The following is a 21,521-nucleotide window of genomic DNA, read 5'->3' as shown; positions in this document are numbered from 1 at the left end:
GATCTCTCAGCCCTCAGGGCCTGCGGTGTCTGAGGAGAGATGCCGCTTCAGCGCGATTCAGCTTTTCCCATGTTTACACCTGGCCTCCCTTAATAGACTCTAAACTCCTAAAGGCAGGGACCAGAAATGACTTAGAACAAGAACAATTTGTACTGACAAATAAAATTTGGAATATATGAGAAAAGTATTAAAGTGCTTTCCCTTTTAGTTTTTTTTTTTGGGTGCCCTTTAATCTCAATATTTAATTTCGTTCTCTACTAGCAGCACTTCTAATAGTCACTAAATAGGTGTACTTACATTTCCCCGTTTGTTAAAGATTTTAATTTGTTTTTAAAAAGTTTACTTCCTTCATAGTGAAACTCATTAGCCTAACAGTAAACTCATGTTGGCCTACCGACTTATCCTGACTTCCATATACTTGCATGTGACTTCAGACATGACCACATCCCTCTACTGTCAAAAGGGGCACCTACCTCAGCACCAAATGTTTGATGATTCTATTAAGTTTGGCTAGATGAGTCCTAGGGCTTTCCATTAGCAAAATCAGATTGACTCCAACGACAATAACAACAAGTACAACTACTAGTACCACTAACATTTTCTGAGTATTTACTATCTGTTAGGTACTGTGCTAAGTTCTTTTTTTTGAGGAAGATTAGCCCTGAGCTAACATCTGCTGCCAATCCTCCTCTTTTTGCTGAGGAAGCCTGGTCCTGAGCTAACATCCGTGCCCATCTTCCTCCACCTTATACATGGGACGCCTACCACAGCATGGCTTGCCAAGCGGTGCCATGTCTGCACCCAGGATCCGGGCTGGCGAACCCCGGGCCGCCGAAGAGGAACGTGCGCACTTAACCGTTGCGCCACGGGGCTGGCACCTGTGCTAAGCTCTTTAACATGTTATTAAGTAGGTACTATTATCATCTCCATTTATAGTGTGGAAACTGAGGCACAGATATGGTAGGTAACTTCCCCAAGAACGCATAACAGGAGGTGGAACCAGGATTTGAACCCCAGGTGACTGGCTCCAAAGGCCATATTGTTAACCTCTGTTTGTTCTTTTTTCTCAGAGAAGGCCTAAAGCATCTGGATCTAGGCTGAATGGGGCTTGAACATAAGATATATAAGGACCCTACAGAAATTCTGAAAAGCTGGCAGTTAGAGAGACTGTGTCCAGGGTCTAGGCAAAACCCAGAGCTGTCTGGGGCATCTGAATTTTTTTTTTTTTTGAAGAAGACTAGCCCTGAGCTAACTGCTGCCAATCCTCCTCTTTTTGCTGAGGAAGACTGGCCCTGAGCTAACATCTATGCCCATCTTCCTCTACTTTATATTTGGGATGCCTGCCACAGCATGGCTTGATAAGTTGTGCATAGGATCCAAACCGGCAAACCCCAGGCCACTGAAGCAGAATGTGCAAACTTAACCACTGTGCCACCAGGCTGGCCCAGGGGCATCTGATTTGAACCCAGTCTTTAGGATCTGTTCCAGGATTATCAGAAACCTTCATGCTCAGGAGAAAGGTTCAAGCTCCCAGATATGGAGGCTGTAGATATTGGCTAGTCTAGACCCCAAATCCACCAGTGTTAGATTCTATCCTTGCCCACTGAACGTTCCCAAATCAAAAGAAGAGGAGAGATGCGGGTATTCCCAGTACTGGGAGATAGGAAGAATAAATACAATTCACAGACAGTTAAGAAATTTCCATAAAGAGTTTATAAAGCAAAACACCCAAGATATATTACTAATCACAAAGATTCTTAAATAAACCTCTGAAGAACAATGACGCTAATAAAACTTGACCCTCTAGTGAATTACTGTACAGTATTTCTTTACTATGTTTTTGATTTCCGTACAGGGAACAAGATGCTAAATTACTAATGGTTTTGGAATTAACTACTCAGTGGTTGTTTAAAAGGGAAAAAAGGTTTTGGTCTGTTTTCCCACAAGAAAACTAGGTGTCAATCATGGAAAGCAAAGACCACTCTATTAGTGTAAACAGAATGTAGGTGGAGAAAAATACAACCACACTTAAGAAGGTCACCTGAAGTTCACTCCCCCTCACTCAGAGGGAGGATCTTTAATGCAGCTTGGCACTCACACTGCACTTCCCCAAACCAAAAAACTAGTTCACACCTTTTCTCTCCTGACCCTCTCGACCTCACCCACATCCTCACTCTCAGCTGATGATCCTGTTTCCTACCTCACTGAGGAAATTAAAACAAGATAAACAAACAGACACACAGATAAGGACAACAGATTGGTGGTTACCAGAGGGGAAGGGAGTCGGGGAGGTGAAAGGGGTAAAGGGGCACATATGTGTGTGACGGATAAAAACTAGACTAGTGGTGGTGAACATGCAGTCTATACAGAAGCTGAAACATAATAATGTACCCCTGAAATGTACACAATATTAGAAACTAATGTGACCCCAATAAAATAATTTTTAAAAAGAGCACTTCGGCAGATCACAATCAGCACACCTACCTAATACTGCACCTACACACTCTGCCTTCGAGCCTGTTACCCAGGAAGACCTATCAGTGCTCCTGCCTCCAGCTATCCCTCCACCGCACACTTCACCCCACCCTCTCTCACCCACTGAAAAACCTCACTCCAGCAGCTCTTCCTCTCCACTGGATCACTCCCTTTGTATGCATACTGTTATGTTCTACATGTTAACATTTTACACGCGTACTTTTATTTCTTCTAACGTAAAGAAAAGACCTCTTTCCCCCACTTTTCTGAACTGTTCCTACTCCATTTCTTTGCCCTGACTCTTGGCAATCTAACTTTTGCCATCACCACCCCACCTAAACCGCTCATCCAGATTACCAATAATCACACTGTTAAATACAGGGGTCAACTTGTAGTCCTCAGCTTATTTCCGCAGCATTTTGACACCACTAAGCTTTTCAAAAGGAGAAGGAAAAGCTTTCTTCCCTTGATTTCTGGTTACTACACTCTCTTGGTTTTCCTCCCGTCTCCCTGGCAGCTTCTTCCTAGTCTCCTCTGCTATTTCTTCCTACTCTCCTTGATTTCTTAACACTGGAATGCTTCCAGGTCCAGTGCTTGGTACTGTTCTCTTCTCTATCTGCACTTACTCACTCGCTGACCTTACCCAGTCCAGGCAAGAGCTATCTATATGCCACTGACTCCCACATTTATGTCTTCGGTCCACAACTTCCTCCTAAACTCCAAACTCACATAGACAACTGCCAGTTTAACGTTTTCACTAGGCTATCTGATAGACATCTCAAATTTCAATGTCTCAAACTGAACTTGTGATCTTTCCCCCCAAATCTGTTCTACCTGCAGATTTCTCCATTCCGTTTATGGTAACTTCACCCTTCTCACTGTTTGGGTCAAAAACCTGAAGGCATCCCCAACTCCTATCTTTCATACCTCCTAGCCGATCCAGAGTCAATCCTATTGGCTCTACCTTCAACATTCATCCAGAATCCAACCACTTTTCACCACCTCCAGGGCTACCACTCCGGTCAAAGCCACCACCACCATCTCTCATGGTACTGTAATAGCCTCCTAATGGCTTTTCCAGTTTCTAATCTTCCCTCCTCAGTCTATTCTAAATACAGCAGCCGGAGTGCCTATTTTTGTTTTCAACATTTTACTACGGAAAAATCTATATAACAGCATGGAGAATACTATAATAAACCCCATATACCTGTCGTCCAGCTTCAATAATTATTAACATATGACCAATGTTGTTTCATCTTTAAACCCCATGGTCGCCCGCCCTCCAAATTATTTTGAAGTAAATCTTAGACATCATATCATTCCACAGAATGATCCTTTAAAAACATAAATCATGATTTCACTTGTCTGCTCAAAACCTGCCAATGGCTCCCCTTTCAAATCAGAGTTAAAAAAAAGATCTCCTAAGGGCCCTGGAGGCCTTACCTCAGGGGCTGGCAAACAATGGCCCACAAACCAAATGCAGCCAGCTGCCTGTTTGTGTGCAGCCCATGAGCTAAGAATGGGAGCTAAGGATGGTTTTTACATTTTTAAATGGTGGGAAAAGAATCAAAAGAAGAATATTTTGTGACACATGAAATAATATGACATTTAAATTTCAGAGTCCATAAATAATTTATTGGAATACAGCCACATTCATCTGCTTAAGTATTGTCTATGGCTGCCTTCGTGCTACAAAGGCAGAGTTGAGTAGTTGTGACAGAGACTGTACGGCCTGCAAAGCCTAAAATATTTGCCATCTGGCCATTTACAGAAAAAAATTGCCAAACCCTGTCCTAACCAATCGTGTCCCCATATAATCTCTCTGATCTTCTCTTCCCAAACACTCCATTCAGTCTCATTGGCCTCTTTCCTGTCAGTCAGACAGGCCAGACAAATTCTTATCCCAGCGCCTTTGCATTGGCTGATCCCTCAGCTGAATATTTTTACCCCAAATATCTGCATTGTTTTCTCTCACCTTCAAGTCTTCGCTCAAATGTCACCTCTACGAGTCCTACTCTGACCACTCTATTTAAACTTGCAGTGCATGCACTCTGCCTCACACTCCATCTTCTTCTTTTTTTTTTTTTTGGAGGAAGTTTAGCCCTGAGCTAACTACTGCCAGTCCTCCTCTTTTGTTTTGCTGAGGAAGCCTGGCCCTGAGCTAACATCATGCCCATCTTCCTCCACTTCATATGTGGGACGCCTACCACAGCATGGTGTGCCAAGCGGTGCCATGTCCGCACCCGGGATCCGAACTGGCGATTCCCAGGCTGCTGAAGCGGAACGTGTGCACTTAACCGCTGAGCCACTGGGCAGGCCCCTAACACTCCATCTTCTTACCATACTTCACATTTTTCCTTTGCGTAGCACTTACCATCTTCTGATGCATTGTTTAATATCTATTGCTTATTATCTATTTCTCCCAACTAAAATGGAAGTTCCATGGTGCAAGGTTCTTTGTTGGTTCATTGATAAATCCAAAGTGCCTAGAACAGTGCCTCCTGACTCAACATGTGTTTAAAAATTGTAACTCCTGGGGCTGGCCCCGTGGCCGAGTGGTTAAGTTTGTGCGCTCCGCTGCAGGCGACCCAGTGTTTCGTTGGTTTGAATCCTGGGCGCGGACATGACACTGCTCATCAAACCACGCTGAGGCAGCATCCCACATGCCACAACTAGAAGGACCCACAACGAAGAATATATAACTATGTACTGGGGAGCTTTGGGGAGAAAAAGGAAAAAATAAAATCTTTAAAAAAAATTGTAATTCCTTATAATCAAAATTTCAGGAGTCTTAACTCAGTAAGATCTTTACAAAATGCAGACTCTAAACTCTAAGTAACAAAAATAAGAACCACTGCACTGCAAATGAAAAACCTACTCCAGAATGTTTCATCCACCCATCTGTTCATCCATCCATCAATCTAATATTTACTGTCTGTCTGCCACATCAGGGGTGTGAGGGATCTAAGGATGAAACAATCTGAGCCTACCGTCTACTAGGGAAGATAAAACTCACAGACAAGTAACTATAACAGAGGGCAGAATGTGGTGATGTGGGGCTGTAATGAAACTTAGGTCTGCTAAGGTCAAGGCCAGCGTTTTCTCTCACCACAGTCACTTTACTGCCAATTACTAACTGTTGTAAAAAAAAAAAAACAAAAAAAAAAACAACCAAGCCCCATCCTTTACAACAGCAAGAATAAGGGAAAAATGCAGCTACCACAATAAGGAAAATAAGTAAATTAATGGGTATAAATTAAATGCTATTATAAAATGATCAAATAATAATTATGAAAACATGGAAAATATTTTATTTTTGTATTGGGGAGAATGCATATTACAAAGTAATCTATGATACAATTAAACATGGGTATATTTATTCAGTAAACACTAATTGAACACTGACAATGGGCAGGCACTCTCCTTCGTGCTAGGGGAAATCCACACAATGATGTACAACCTTGGCCCTCAAGGGGCTCACCTATGGGGAGCGACCAGGAGAGAACTTAAACAAACATAAACAGGCAATGGATTAAGGTTGTAGACCCTGTGGGAATAGTTTTCCTTTACATTTTTTTACTTTATAATTGCTATAGTGCTGTACTTAAAATAAATAATATCAGCAGAAAAAGTTAAAAAAAAAGCAAGATGAAGTGTCTCGTTGTGTCAGATGTAAAAATAAATTTAAAGAATTAAAAGGGCTTTTGGGTCCAGACTGTCCTTTAAATACCATTTCCCAGTAAAAGAAAGAACCAGGGTTATTTGGAGGAGTGGCTGATCCCAGGTCTGGAGGAAGAAATCTACAAGATGAGCCAGACAGCAAGGAACCTCAGAGAATACCTAGAGCCACTGTCCCTAAGCTATGACCTCACACGGCTCCTTTTCTGTGAAGAAGGTCAGCACGCAAATCTAACTCCAATCAGCCTGTAGCCTCTATACAGGAAGTCTTGGGAGTAGAAGGGTCAATTCTTCTGCCTTTGCTGGAGGTAACTGGCCTTTCCCAGTTCCATCCATCAGCCCCCCAGCTGCTGTTCTTGGGTTCAGCAGCTACTACTTCTACTTCAAGCAGCTGAATTCCTGTGCCCCAGATGTCTCAGAAAACTTTACTTGGACTACCATATGCAACAAATGTGCCTATGAGAATGACTTTCAAACCAATCCACCAGAATTTATCTATTCAGATGCATCTTTCCCTATCAAAATGAGCAGCACTTAGTCCAGCAACAGAGTCAACTGTGAAATCATCCTGGAACCTGAGTCCATCCACAGTCAGTGAGTAAGCCCACACAAGAACATGGGACTGGCTGTTGTAGAGTTATGGCTTGTTTCCACCGAGGATGGTATCATATAACTTCAGGACTCACCTAACACGTCAGATTTGACAGCAACGAATGGAAATTAGCTACCACTATGGATACTGAAAAGAATAAGCTGAAAGATCCAGAGGCAATTCCAAAAAAATAGTTCCAGAAATGGTCTGTCCAGTGGCAGAGCCCTAGGAGTAAGTGGGAGGCCTCCTGAGTAACCTTGTAGGTAACAGGATGCTCTCACTGGGAGGGTGAGTCTGGCCAATTTGGCGTTAGTCCACCCCACTACTTCTCATGAGGACTTACCTGAATACAAGCCCCTGTCTTCACCTTGCACAGGCTGCAGACTAAGGCCCACCGACTGGGCGGGATGTGGGAGACCTTTGTGATTGGTTCCATCCTCTCAGGACAAGCAATGCTGACCTACAAATAAAACATCACCATAAGGCAGAGGCACTAAGGCATTCCAGAAGTACCTTTCATAAACCGTAAATGATGTTACATGAAGCTCAGAACATCAAAACACTGAGGTGAACCATGTCTCCTAAGGTTACTACGGAACCAAGAATAAATAAAACCTGTCTCTAGCCACTGTTCAGACTTTCAACCATCTCCAGTAATGTAAACTATTCATCTATAGGATGAGAGGGCATGAGTGGAGACTAGGCATCGTTATCTTAATGAATCAAAGATATCTACACTTTACTTAGGAACCAAAAAGTGCTACTAAGGAAAGGAATTAAAATCCACAAAATCTAGCACCTCTCATACGTTATAGATGGTGCCACATGCCTTGTTTTTTCATGTAATTAACTAAGGATGAAAAACAGAGGCAGTGACAAGCCTTTCAGTTCAGTTTACAAAGAAGCATAATATTGTGGGCAAGTAGCAGCAATGTATGTGTAATGAAGAGACTGCAGCATGTAAGTAGAAAGGATGAGGATGATAACATTTTTAAACCAAAGTCTTTAAAACCACATAACTATCATCAGCTTACTCTACTCTCTCAGCCAAAGTAGCATCAAAGTGAAATTACTCTTGGGGAGAGCACTGAAAGGGATACTTTAAAAAAAGATGGAAAAAATTTTTTCTACGTGAAAATAAGGAGTCAAGCAACTTCTGGTAAAAAATGTTTTCTTTTCTTTCTTCCTTTTTTGTTTTTGTTGTTTTACAAATATGTACATGACTTTCTAAGAGAGAGACAACTTTAAAAAGTGAAGGACTGTTGAATAGGGGTGGTTAAACTAGCAGAAGTTCTGCCCACACTGAGAAACCAACAGTAGAAAGATCAAAGAGATGCTGAACAGCCCACAAGGTACTGGAAATCATAAGCGACTGTCAATAGGTGAGAAAGCTTCTTTTACTTTTAAAGAACTCTTCCTGAGTCATGTTCCAGACTTCTACATGCTGAGAGAGTCTGCTCCATTAGTTGGGGTATTTGCTGCTGGAAACCAGTCACTCTCAAGCCAGAAACCTGAGCGTCCATTTCACATATCTATAAGCTGGATGTTCTTAGTAAGAAAAAGACATCACTACTCAAATATGGATACCATAGTATGTATCTAGGCCTTTCAGTCTAACTCTGTGAGCTCGACTGTTAGATTGAACTGACATTAACAAGAATAAAGCCAGGCAAGTTTTAAAGGAGAATGAATTACTGATACAGTATCATCACCTCCCCCATGAACTGAATTTTGCAGTCTCTCATGTCCTGCAGTTAAATTGCCTAACAAATGTGCTGGCTTGGATAGGGGTTGGGGAAAGAGGAAGAGAATGGGATGTCTAAGCAGTAAAAAAAAAAAAAAAAAAAAAAAAAGGGCAGCCATAAGAAGCAAGGAGAAGTAATGATGCCTGGAAGCCCTTTTTAATCAACTTAGTGTGCATGACGTAGCTCCTCAGGAAGTATCAGCAACTGAGGGACCAGATTAAATAATGAGGGATGGAGTTTTGAATAAAGAAGCTCTTAGAGAAATATTGAGTTGAAGCTCTGAAAAGAGCTTCAGAAATCAAAGGGCAACCATCATAGTGGGGAAGAGAGCTGCTGCTTGCTTTATTTGTAATGGCCTAAAACTGGAAATAACTCAAATGTCTATCAAAGGAGAATGGATAAATAAATCACAGTATATCCATACAATGGAATACTACTCAGCAACAGAAGGGCATGAATGTTGATATACACTACAACATAAGAATGCCAGCCAGACTGAAGAGTGCATCCGGTATGATCCATTTATATGAAGTTCAAAACCAGACAAAACTAATCTTTAGTGACAGAAATTAAAATAGTAGTTTCTCTTGGGTAATAGAGGCCCAGATAGGAACTGGAAAGTGAGTATGAGGGATCCTCCTGGGGTGCTCCATGTCTACTTCTGGGGTGTTCCATGTCTTGGTCTGGGTTGTGGTTACAGATACATTCATGTGTAAAAATTCATGAAACTCTACACTTAAGATTTGGTATTTTAAAGTAAGTTTTACCTTAAAAACTCTGCTATTCATACTCTGGGGTTTTTTATACCTCTCCTCTCACACAAATGTATCCAATACCACTGGTAGTACCACCTATAAATGAATCAGCATGAGCTTGCATGCTTCACTTGCATCCAAGAAGGATACAAGGGAACTCAAGTGGAAGCATTATCAGCTCAGAAACATGGGCAGGCACGAAGCATCTCCATGAAGCCTGAGTCAGTCTGAATGCTGTGGGAAATGGGGGCACCCTGGAGCAAATGGCCTCACAGGCTCAGACAAATTCTTACCTCTGGAATCCACAGGGCACAGCTGACGTGAGCCCATTTAGTCCCTGTCCTGGTGGTCTTCATGGCTCCACCTTTTTTTGGACATAACAGACACTGTGGATGAATGCCCAGGACACAGGAGCGACACAGCCAGCTGCCTTCTGGGACTTTAAGGATGCCGTAGCAGGCCTGGAGGCATGAGGAGGAGAGGGAAGAATGGTTAGCATCCTCTCACCGGAACTGTCTACTCTGGTACACAGTTACAGAGTACCTTCTGCTTTTAGGAGAGAGAGGCCAATAAGGCTGAACAAACTCATATCCAGGATTTAGCAATTTTAAAACACTCAAAAAAAAAAAAGACAACTCCCAGTATCTGTTCTAAGATCAGCATGTCCATCTATGAGAACTGACTTGCAGGACAATAGAATAGGACTAGAAGGAAACATATACACAGGCTAGCCCAACTGTTATCTGAGTTTTGGGATTACATGTTTTTTTCTTTTTTGCCTTCATTTTCTAAAGCTTCTTCAATGATTACACATTATAATTAATCAGTCATATACTTATTGAACAACTTCTACATGTCATGTACTGTTGTGATCAAGAAAAAAAGAGTTAGAAAATAAACAGAATGAAACTTCTGAGGAGCAAATGAGCTAATGTTTAAAGAGCCTAACAGTGCCTAGTGCATAAAAGCGCTCATCAAATTGTAGCAATTACTTGCTTGGTTTGAAGACAAAGGGACTTGTGAATGAACCCTGAACTGAATAGACGATTAGACTAATCACAACACTCCATAATGAGTTCTGGAAGCTGCTTCAAATCCTTTACAGAATGAAGTTGGACAAATAAATAAGTGAATTACTGGGGTGAGGAGAGAGATTAGTTTGAAAAACATTCTAGACTTCCTTTTTACTCCCTCCAATTTCGCCCAGCCTTCTTCCCCTCACTGCTCTACCCTCACCATTAGAGACTCAAGCTGGGGCCACCTGGCTCTCCATGTGGCCTGGCATAATATCTCCACTGCTGCCTGATTCACCACAGCAGCTTCAAAAACTGTGCTTGCCCCAGGAGGTTCACCCATGGCTCAGATTCAAGTTACGACACTTACCATCACGTTACCCCCCAACGGGCTCCCTTTCCAAACTCGCTCTATCCATATCACTACCATGCTTCCCAGCTGCCAGATACAAATTCCTGGACTCATATTATCCACTTTCCTTCATCTACTGTCCCTGGGGTTTGCTAGTCCTCCCTACACAGTGGCCCCTAGACTCTGACCTTCTTCTCCATCTCCACCACAACTGCTCCATCCAAGTCCTCATCACATCATCCTGGAGTGATTGATATCTAACTTCTCTTCCTCCCCCTTCATATCTTCAATCCTTCCTCTATTTGGCTGCCATATTCTTTTTACTAAAGCAAAGATTTCATACCATTGCACAGCAACAAACCCTCTAGAAATTCCCTCTGCTTCCACCCCGACCCCCATCTAAACCAGGGGTTGGCTATCTACTACTTGAGATCTGTTTTGTAGGGCCAACAAGTTAAGAATGGTTTTCCTATTTTTAAAGCGACGTTAAAACAAGAAGAATGTGTAACAGAGGCTGTATGTTGCCCTCAAAGTCTAAAATATTTACTATCTTGCCCTTCAAAGGAGAAGTTTGCTGGCCCCTGATTGAAAGGCTGCTGCTCCTCGCCTCACTTCTCAGGTCCCTGTAGCCCCTTCTGTCTGCTCTACTTCCTTACCCCCACCCTCTACTCAACATAGTTTTCCTCACCGGGTGCCTAGTTGGCAGCATGTATTCTTCTCTACTTTGGCTGTTAATGTTTCATCTCCTCAGTGAGACTGTAAGGTCACGGGGGGTAGGTCCTTTATTATCAATTTATCTGGAATGCTCTCTATGCTGAGCCCCAGTAGGTGGCTTGGTAGAAAAAAAATTAATTTAGCTCAAGAACTGAAGCTGGACTCCAACCAAATACTCTCACAACAACAGGGCATCATTTTATAAGGTTCCTAACCTTCAAAGCTTGTCTTTCTCTGAGGTCCAGCAAGTTTGGTAGGAAATGAAAGCAAGCTTCCTCCCTAAAACAGAGCCTCTTTGAGACCAGCAGAAGAAAAACCAGTGGCTGGTTCTAGGAATATCCTTTATCTCCTGGCCATTTTGCTGGGCAGAAAATCATCTACTGAGCCTTCGTGTAGACTTATGCCTGGTCACAAGATCACAGAAGCTTATATTTCATAGCAGTGGTTCTCAACTTTTTCTAGACCATTAAATGATGAAGGCTGTGGATTCTCTTGAGAAAACCGCACACATGCACGGACATATGTTTTACATATAATTTCAGGGGGTTAATAAACTTAGTGCCAAACATTATATATATATGACAGATATAAAAACTATAAGCATGTACCCTCCGGCAAATTAATTTAGGCCTCAGTTTGAGTGTTCAATACCGGGGCTAAGAAAAAGAAAATGGAACATATAAAGGGACTTGGAATGATCCCAATTTTCACATTTTTTAATGCAAAAATTTTAAGCTCATTGTTAAAACCTCAAGTCTATTGATGTAAACCTCTCTTCTAAAGTATTGACCATAAATGCAGTACAGTCACAGAGGAACAAACATTTGACATAATACGGTGGCATTAAAGAAGAAAAATTATGTTTAAAAAATACAGACGTTATATATGTCCCCGATTCTGTTAAGGAGTAAACCAAATCTTCCAAATCATTTTAAGTCACTTTTCAGTCAATAGAGGGAGCTCCAACCTAAGTATCTCTTTAGAAGTCAAGTGAAAATAATCAATTTAGAATTTCTTTTATATGAAACTTTATGTGGCACCAACATCTCATTTTAATACATACCAGCTTACCTTCTGCAAGGCCTGGTCAGGTGTTACTGACACCTCTTTCTATGTAAGGAAAGGGCATCATTTATAGTCACTACTGGGTGTGTTTTCAAAACAAATAAAATACTTTTGAGGAGAATTATTATGCTACATTTCATTTTGTTAGTCAAAGAACGTGAAAATAATTCCTTAATATTTTGTATCAACTGTGAAGGACAAATATACAAAATATGTACAGATGACCTCTGTACTATTCCCTTCAAGCCTACTATAGATCCATAGTCATTTATCTAAAAACTCTAGGTTGAGAAACATCAGGAAATTGAGAATTGTTCAGATCTTAGGAAAGTAATACAGTACATACATGGTATACTACCATACCCCACAATGGGACCCAAGGGCAGTACCATATAATCAAATACATTAATATTTCTCTAACAAAATTCATGAGTATTTGCACAAAATGGGATAAAGACCATAAATAGCCCCATATTGGGTGAGTTCTAGTATTGCCCCCAAATCAGTTTTGGTGCCAAACTTAAGCAAAAACTTGTGGTTTTCAGAGCTTCAAAATTTTGGAATTGCAGAGAAGGGACTGTGGACCTGTATTGTGAGATACTTAAGTTTACACTTAAATGGTAAAGATTTTCTCTCACTAAAGCTGTGATATAAATGCCAATAACTGGTAGAGTGAAGATAAATTTTTCAAATTCACTCTTTTAAAGGACACAGTAAAATGAAGAGAAAGATCCAATAGGTCACAGAATAATTTTTGAGCACCTTCTAATTCAGAGGGTAACATTAGGTGGCCCAGGGAATTAAAGTCTTAAGCCCTGGTTTCTCTCTCTCTTGTGTTATCTAATCATTTTAGTCATTTTGTAGCCAGAATGATCTTTCTAAAATACAAATCATACCCTGCAGGGTTGACAGGACAAAACCGAAGTCCCTCAGTTTGTCAGAAAAGGCCTTTCACATGTGACCCTCGTGTCTCTCTCTACTCTCACTCTCCTTGCCTTCCCGACTCCACCCTACCATTCTCCGCAGTTCTGAACCACTCAGAGCTGCCTCCGACATACTTTGTGCACTCTCACTACCCTGGCTGGACATGTCCTCCTCCCCACCTGAACGCACGCTACTGTTTTATCTGGCATCTCCTTTTGGCCATTAAGATTCCGCTTGGATGTCACCTCTTGGAAGTTGTCCCTGACTCCCCTCTCTCCCATGCCCTTTGACGGCAGCATGGACTTCTATCTACAAAAACATTTGGCATACTATGCTAAATGGGCAGTTTCCCTTAGTCCCTACACCAGACTCTGATCTCCCTGGGGGCAAAGACCACGTCTTCCTCTTCATCACTGACTGTATCTTCAGCATGCGGCACAGTCCTGCCACATGGATGGTATTGCATACCTATTTGCCAGATAAATTAACAAAATGAATGAAACACAGAATAGGTTCAGAAGAGAGAAAAATCACTTAGGGTAGGGGAGTTGAAGAAAGAATCTGAACCAGACCTTGGAAGATACGTAGATTTTTGACAGCTCAAGGTGGGAGAAGGCATTTTAAATTGGGATGTAGCTGAAACATAGAGACAGGACAGTATCAGGAATATTCATCACTGCCCCCCTTGAATAACCTTATGTCACTGGAGGATAGGGCTTGTGGGGGAAGAAAAGGAAAGAGCTGAAAAGAATGCTGATATCATTGTTATTACTATTAATTAAAAAGGCACTGTGGTAGAAAGAATGACAAATAACTAGCTGTAAGAGCTTAGGTAAAGTCACTCCTCCTCTCCTGGTATTATCCACAAAATTGAGGAGTGGAATGACCTTTTACAGCCCTAAAATTCTATGATCTTTAGAAGTGGAGTGATCTAGCTTCCTGGGAGTTATATATTTGTGGGGTTGGGGAAGGCTCTGGGTGCCAGGATAAGGAATCCAGACTTCCTGCTGTAGGCAGTGTAAACTCACCAACGCCACTGACCATGGGTGTAATCTGATGATGTGACAGGGATTCGAAGGCAGAGGAGAGACTCCCAGGCAGGCAGCAAGGAGACTCCCCAGGGGACTGTAAAAGTATCGAACTGGGCATCTCAATGGTATGGGCATTGAAGCAATACAATAAAGACCTGGGGTTGGCCCCCTGGGGTAAAGTTAGTAAGTCAGTCATCTTGGGGATCCTAAGAAGTATTGTTTCTAAAGGAATTACTGGAGAACAAGCCAGTCCAAATCTTTATGTTCACTGTTAAATGAAAGCTGCTACCCAGATATGGGTGCTGGAGATCACTGAGCTTCAGAAATGCTGACCGTGGGTAGGTGGCGGTCTCCACTCTCACTAACCTGATGCACACAGATGTTACACTTATCACAGAACACCATATCATTCCCTTCTTCACTGTCTGGAGACCGGCACACATCACAGATCACATCTTCATCATACTCTATGCCTAGCCCTTCCTCTGTCTCAATAGCATGGTTCATATGTTCATGGCAATGGCGTTCCAGGACTTCTACTGTCTTTTCCATAAGATTCTCATCAACTGGCCCACAACCTGCACAGAAATACAAACAATCAATCAACCCGTCAGTCAGCTGTCATTCCCAAATCACCTACTGTGAGCCCAATGCGTGGGTAGGGGGATTCTAAAGGATAAAACCATCTCTCCCTTGATCTAAAACAACCAGATTTCAAGGAATCTTTCACTAGAGCCATTCTAATATTTACCTATCATCACATATTAGTGTTTGGCACATGAAAGGAGAAATGCATTTCATCATATTCCTTATAAGATACATTACTGACCCTTTCAATTTTCTGTCTAAATCCTAGCCAGTCTCCTCCTAAATCTCTCTCTCTTTTCTCTTATTTCCACTGAGGGAGAACTTTCACAGCTTTGTAATTCTGAACACTTTAACTGACAGCATAATAAAATAATGAGAATCACATAACTATTTAAACATAAATAATAATTCATTCTTAGCAAATTAGTCCCAATGAGCACATCTAATGGTTATACAAAGATATTTTCATATAAAAAGGTATTAAGGCATAAAAGAAAATTCTAGGTAATGTATATATAATCACACATATGAAATATTTTGTTTTCCAAACCTGACTTTAAAAAAATCCAATAATATTGTCCAATGGCAAACTATAATATAAAATAAACCCATTAGTATTCACAAAGGTCTAACTGCAAATTCTGAAATTGCCTTTTTTGCCTCTTGATTCCTTTTTCCTTCTATACTTTTAATTTCTCTTAGCCTTCCATCCTTAACAACCTAACTAAAAGATCCATATGGTGGATACTGGTAACAACTAAACATTTTTTTTCTTAGAGGGACTAATGATTTTGTGAGAGTATATATACTTATTCTAATAGCTTATCAACAATCCCAAACAAATTTACCCAAGTATTGCCCTTCATTTGTAATATACGATACCCTAAGGAACTTTGGAATTCCATATATGGAATTTGTAATGTTGTAGCTACTTAGGAAACCAAAAACTACCCAGGTAGTATGTTTCATTTTTCCAGCCAAGACAAATCACACATTTTCTTTCTGGAGTGGAGGAATAGAGTGTCTGGTTACAAGAGCACTTGGATTCAAATTGCAACTTGACCTCATATTGGTTATGTAAACTTTGACAAGTTATTTAGCCTCTGTAGAGCTCAATTTCCTTATTTGTAAAATGAGGATAATAATACCAAACTCACTGATTTCTTGTGAGGCTGAGATGAGGTAATTGTTCGTACATTGCTTAGCACAGTGCCTGGTATGTAGCAAGCACTCAATTTTTAAAATTCCTTAATCTGAACCAAAAAAACATGCTTAATTTAATATTGTTTTTCAAAGTTCATTTTAGGCTCTTAGAAGCCTCGATACAATATCATTCACACTAAAGGAATGCTTGAGATAAGGTAATCCTCTTTTAAAACTCGTCCAAGCCTAAATGTAATGTGGTATCCTGGATGGGCTCCTGGAACAGAAAAAGGTCATTAGTGGAAAAACTGGTGAAATCCCAATAAATCCTGGAATTTAGTTAATAGTAATGTACCATGTTGGTTTCTTAGCTTTGACAAACGTACCATGGTAAAGTGAGATGTTAACACTAGGGGAAACTGACACTGTGTGAAGGGCATACAGTTAACTGTATTAAATGTGCAACTTTTCTGTAAATCTAAAACTACTCCAAAATTTAAAAGTTTATTAAAAAAACTCATCCAAAGAGAATTAACTGCAAAATACCAAAGGGACTTTGTTATAAGGTGGGGTCATGTTGAAGGCAGCACTGTGATGTTGTAATGTATATGGCTGCTGTATGGTTCATAAACACAAGTGCACATCGAGCCATCAATCCACTTGATTATGCCCTCATACTCTGATTCTCCCTCTCTGTCAGTCTTTTATTCTCTTCTCTTTGTGGTTCCCAGCCTAAACTGACTCATCTCCTCTTAGAAGGCAAGCAAGAGAAGACATAAGACAAAAGGCTTTAAAAAGCAAGAAGGATTGGTTACTGGTAGAATAAGTACCACCATCATACCAAATTGGATTTAATAGAATTTTATTTTTTATTCACACACAGATATCAACCTCTAAAGAAAGAAAAAAAAGGGAGAGAGGAAAGAAAAGGAAAACCACTGATCCTTGTTGTACTAACAATGAACAAATGTGATTCAAACAAAAATGAAATCGAATGTATCTTTTATCATAGCTCATATGGAGACCTAAAAACCACTCGTTGTTCCACAGGACCACTTGGACCTAAACGCTGCTCAGATTGAAGACAGGTCAAAAAGAGCTGTGTGTAAGTATAAAGTGAGTTTCCTTTCAGTCTAGGATTTCCCAGCATCACCAGTATGGTACTGTACGGCATATATTTATTTTAAAATTATAATTATGTTTATTTCCAAGCTGTTGCTTTGCTTGTTTTTGCTTTATTTTACTTTATTTTTTGAGAATTGCACGACAACTCTATAACTCACTGGAAGTAGCTAAGAACTGCTCTGGGGATGTTTTGCCCTAGGCCTTCCATTCTTCTGGGCACCAAACTTACAAGCCCTCCATTAAGGCATCCTGGTCACGTTGACCTGTCAGCTGCAGCGGTGCTGCCTAAAGCTGATGTTGGAGCTTCTTTCCATCAGGTGGAGGTGGCAGAGGCTCCGCTACCCCTGGCCCTGCTCATTGATCAGAGTGCTTTTCAGGGCTGAGCAAGGAACCAGGCTCAGAATCCTTCTCAACCACAAGTCCAATCAGCCATGACCATGCTCACACTCAGAATTGGGAAACATCCTCCTGAAACCTACATGCCATCCCTGATCTGTGCTATTCACCATGAACAAGGAAAGAAAAGGTCGGATTTAAATGTTACTGCTCTATATCAATATATGTATGCGTTTCAAGAAATGCCTCATTAGATAAGATCAAAGAGAAAAATAAATGAAAAGACCAGAAAAGAATGGAAGCCACTAGATGAAAGCAAGTTAAATGGTCCTGACAACTTTAAAAAGCCCCACAAATCAAGTCAAGGAACAACTTACTTGTTGAGAAAACAACTTACCCATTTCTGCGAGGTCTTCATTGAGTTCCTGGAGCCAGAAGATGTCCATGTCATCTAGGTCATAGCGACACACAGATGCTGCCAGCTCCATGATGTTGATGTAGCCAGGCTCTGCGGTCTCTGGGCTGGAGCAGTGGATGTACTTCCTGGGCCGAATAAACAGAACCTCCTTTATCTTCTCGGCGATAATCCTAGAAAGGCAAAAGAAAGATACCAGTAACAAACAAATGACAGATTTCACGCACTTAGGCCAGACAGCGGAGTTGAACACTCTCCCGTTCTACCCTGAGGAAATCCCCTGCTCTGCTAACTGGGAGGTATGGCAGATCTCTTTCTAGAAAGCAAATGGTTCTACAAATTCAGTTTTATCATCTGCTGTGAACACTGACTGCTAACAATCTGCTTCATTTACCTTCATGGCTCCTAGGTTCCTACTACCATTCATTCTAATAAAATGTTGCTGCATTGTGTCTTTTGGGGCAATGACCACCAAGTTTATTTAGAAGGGGAAATTTAGGAAGGAGTGATACTGGCACAAAGGCACAGGCAGATTCCACGTCAAAGATATATTTCAGCTAAATTCATGGTTTTCTGCCATGGAAGCAATACTGGATGGTGGTAAAAAGTACAGGCTATAGCCTGTATATATATATATATATATATATATATATATATATATTTATATATGTATATAATGTATATAATGTATGTTGAATAAAGTTAATAACTACACACATTTGCACATTTTAATTTTTCCAGCATATGGAGTTTTTAAAGACAAAGGCAACAAATACTTGAGGAAAAAAGCAGAACTCTAAAATATTAATTGAAGCTAAAATTTTGGAAACTGCTGTCAGAGGCCTGTTTCCATCTGAAATGAACCCAATTGAAAAGGACAAGACATACATATGAATTCTAGAGAGACTATGGGATTAAATATGCTGTGCTTTTTTAGTATGGGCTGTGAGATAATTATAGATATCTAAGTATCTAATTTTTTTCAAAATCCATCTTTTTCTAAATGGAAGAACATTTTGCTAACTATTTATCTCAACTGCCTCAAATTCTACGTGGAACAAGGTAGACTATAAATTTTCTTAAATTAAAAGTAATATGTTTACTAAGATTCTGGAAGAAAACAAAGGGGGAATATCCTTATGACCTTGGTCTAGGCAAAGATATTTTAAATAAGACATAAAAGCCATTAACCATAAAGGAAGAGATTGAAAAACTTGTGTTTATCAACAATATATAATAAACTTTTACAAATCAATTAGAAAAAGACAGACAACCCAATTAAAAACTGGGCAAAAAACTTGAACAGACATTTCACAAAATAAGGCTATCCAGATGGCAAGAAAACTTTTAAAAAGGTTCTCAACCTCATTAGTTATCACAGAAATGCAAATTGAAATCATAATCCCTATTACCTACCAGAATAGCTAAAATTAAAAAGACTGACTAAAAATTGATGATACTAAGTGTTGGTAAGGAAGTGGAGCAAACGGACTTCTCATACACTGCTGTGGGGAGTGTGAATGGGTAAAATCACTTTGGCAAACTATTTGGCAGCAGATGTTATAGATGAACATAAGCATATCCTATGATCTAACAAACTCACTCCTAGGAATATACTTAAAAAGAAGTACACATATGTACACCAAAAGATGAATAAAAATGGCCATATTAGCATTTTTCATAATAGCTGAAAACTGGAAGCAACTCAAATATCTATCAAAAGCAGAACAGATAAATAAAATGTGGTATATTCACACAATGGAATAGGACACAGAAGTGAAACAATTAACTACTACATGCAACAGCATGGATGAATCTCACAAGCATAAAGATGAACAAAACAATCCAGTCTTGGTATGAAGTTCAAAACCAGGAAAAACTGTCGCCTATGGTGAGGGAGGTCAGTTAGTGGGCAGAAGCAGAAGGAGGGCTTCTCGGTTTTGGTAATGTTTTATTTCTTGTTGTGGGTGACAGTATATTTAATTCATAAAAATTCATTGACTTCTTCTCCGAGAAAACACCAAATGGCGAATGACGCCGGTGCTGTGGGAGGGCCTGGAGGGCCTGGAGGCCCTGGGGGCCCTGGACTGGGAAGCTGCGGAGGCTTCGGCAGTGGAGTCTGGGGCCGGGGTCACGGCCGCAGAGCTCGCGGAGGCAAGGCCGAGGACAAGGAGTGGATCCCCGTCACCAAGCTGGGTCACCTGGTCAAAGACATGAAGATCAAGTCCCTGGAGGAAATCTACCTTTTCTCCCTGCCCATCAAGGAGTCTGAGATCATTGACTCTTTCCTGGGGGCATCTCTCAAGGAGGAGGTTTTGAAGATTATGCCGGTGCAAAAGCACACCCGTGCTGGCCAGCGGACCAGGTTCAAGGCATTTGTTGCCATCGGGGATTACAATGGACATGTCGGTCTGGGTGTGAAGTGCTCCAAGGAGGTAGCCACTGCCATCCGTGGGGGCATCATCCTTGCCAAACTCTCCATTATTCCCGTGCGACGAGGCTACTGGGGGAACAAGATCGGCAAGCCCCCATACTGCTCCTTACAAGGTGACAGGTCGCTGTGGCTCTGTGCTGGTGTGCCTCATCCCTGCCCCCAGGGGCAGTGGCATTGTGTCAGCCCCTGTGCCCAAGAAGCTCTTGATGATGGCTGGTATTGACAACTGCTACACCTCAGCCAGGGGCTGTACTGCCACCCTTGGCAACTTTGCCAAGGCCACCTTTGATGCCATCTCTAAGACCTACAGCTATCTCACCCCCGACCCCTGGAAAGAGACCGTGTTCACCAAGTCTCCCTATCAGGAGTTCACTGACCATCTTGTAAAGAACCACACCAGAGTCTCCGTGCAGAGGACCCAGGCTCCAGCTGTGGCTACCACATAGTTTTATACAAGAAAAATAAAGTGAATTAAGCCTGTTAAAAAAAACCAAAAAACCAACAAACAAACAAAAAAATTCATTGAGTTATACAGTTACGCTTTGGTTCCTTTTCTATGTGTATATTATATTTCAGTTCAAAATTTATAATGATGATGATGATGATATCTCACTCATCTTTTCATACGTATCTTAAACTAAAGGTCTGAATCTAAGGACTGAGTCTATGACAATAAAAAATCATAGACTGAAACAGTAATACCAAAGGCAAGGAAATATGTGGGTAAAAGGTGAAGTTAATACACAAGGACAAATTCTTTCTCAGAAGGAGAAATTCTTGCATTTATAATGACAGAGGGAAAAGTCTATGAGAATTAGTGAAGAAATATTACTTTGGGATTTTTAAAAATGCAGCTTTAACATCTTCAAGTACCTATAACCTTGCTACAGCTAGAGGAAATCCCAGGATTATCCCTGGGTAATTTTCTTCTCTCGTCACTATATACTAAGTATAGAGACACTCTTTGAATGGTCACAGACCACTGATCAATTCAGCAAAAGCTTGCAAGCCTAGAGGCACGAGCAATTTTATTTGGATGACATAGTAAGTACAGTTTTCAATTTAGATGCTTGAATGTAAACGAATATTTTAATAACTTTCTAGATGATTGACCTTTGGTGAAAGGACCTATAACT

The 21,521-nt window shown here is 40.8% G+C and overlaps 1 protein-coding gene and 1 pseudogene across 15 annotated transcripts in view; one reads left to right on the top strand and one right to left on the bottom strand.

Moving 5' to 3' along the window:
* Positions 1-21,521, bottom strand: part of JADE3 (jade family PHD finger 3) — a 128,596-nt gene that overhangs the window by 12,260 nt on the left and 94,815 nt on the right. For all 15 annotated transcript variants that reach the window (XR_011536290.1, XR_011536289.1, XR_011536291.1 and 12 more), the window contains 4 exons: positions 17,934-18,124; positions 14,711-14,922; positions 9,539-9,706; positions 7,089-7,205 (listed from right to left, as the gene is read on the bottom strand). Coding sequence is in view for 11 of the 15 variants with exons in the window: in XM_070606451.1 (XP_070462552.1) it covers positions 7,089-7,205; positions 9,539-9,706; positions 14,711-14,922; positions 17,934-18,124 (688 nt within the window). In the remaining 4 variants the exon portion in view is untranslated. The remainder of the gene's footprint in view (positions 1-7,088; positions 7,206-9,538; positions 9,707-14,710; positions 14,923-17,933; positions 18,125-21,521) is intronic.
* On the top strand, positions 19,961-20,832 carry LOC103541295 (small ribosomal subunit protein uS5 pseudogene; annotated as a pseudogene).

The sequence above is a fragment of the Equus przewalskii genome, chromosome X (assembly GCF_037783145.1).
Source record: "Equus przewalskii isolate Varuska chromosome X, EquPr2, whole genome shotgun sequence".
In the NCBI taxonomy this organism is placed as follows: domain Eukaryota; kingdom Metazoa; phylum Chordata; class Mammalia; order Perissodactyla; family Equidae; genus Equus; species Equus przewalskii.
Note: the sequence above shows the minus strand (reverse complement) of the source record. Positions and strands in the feature narration are given on the sequence as shown.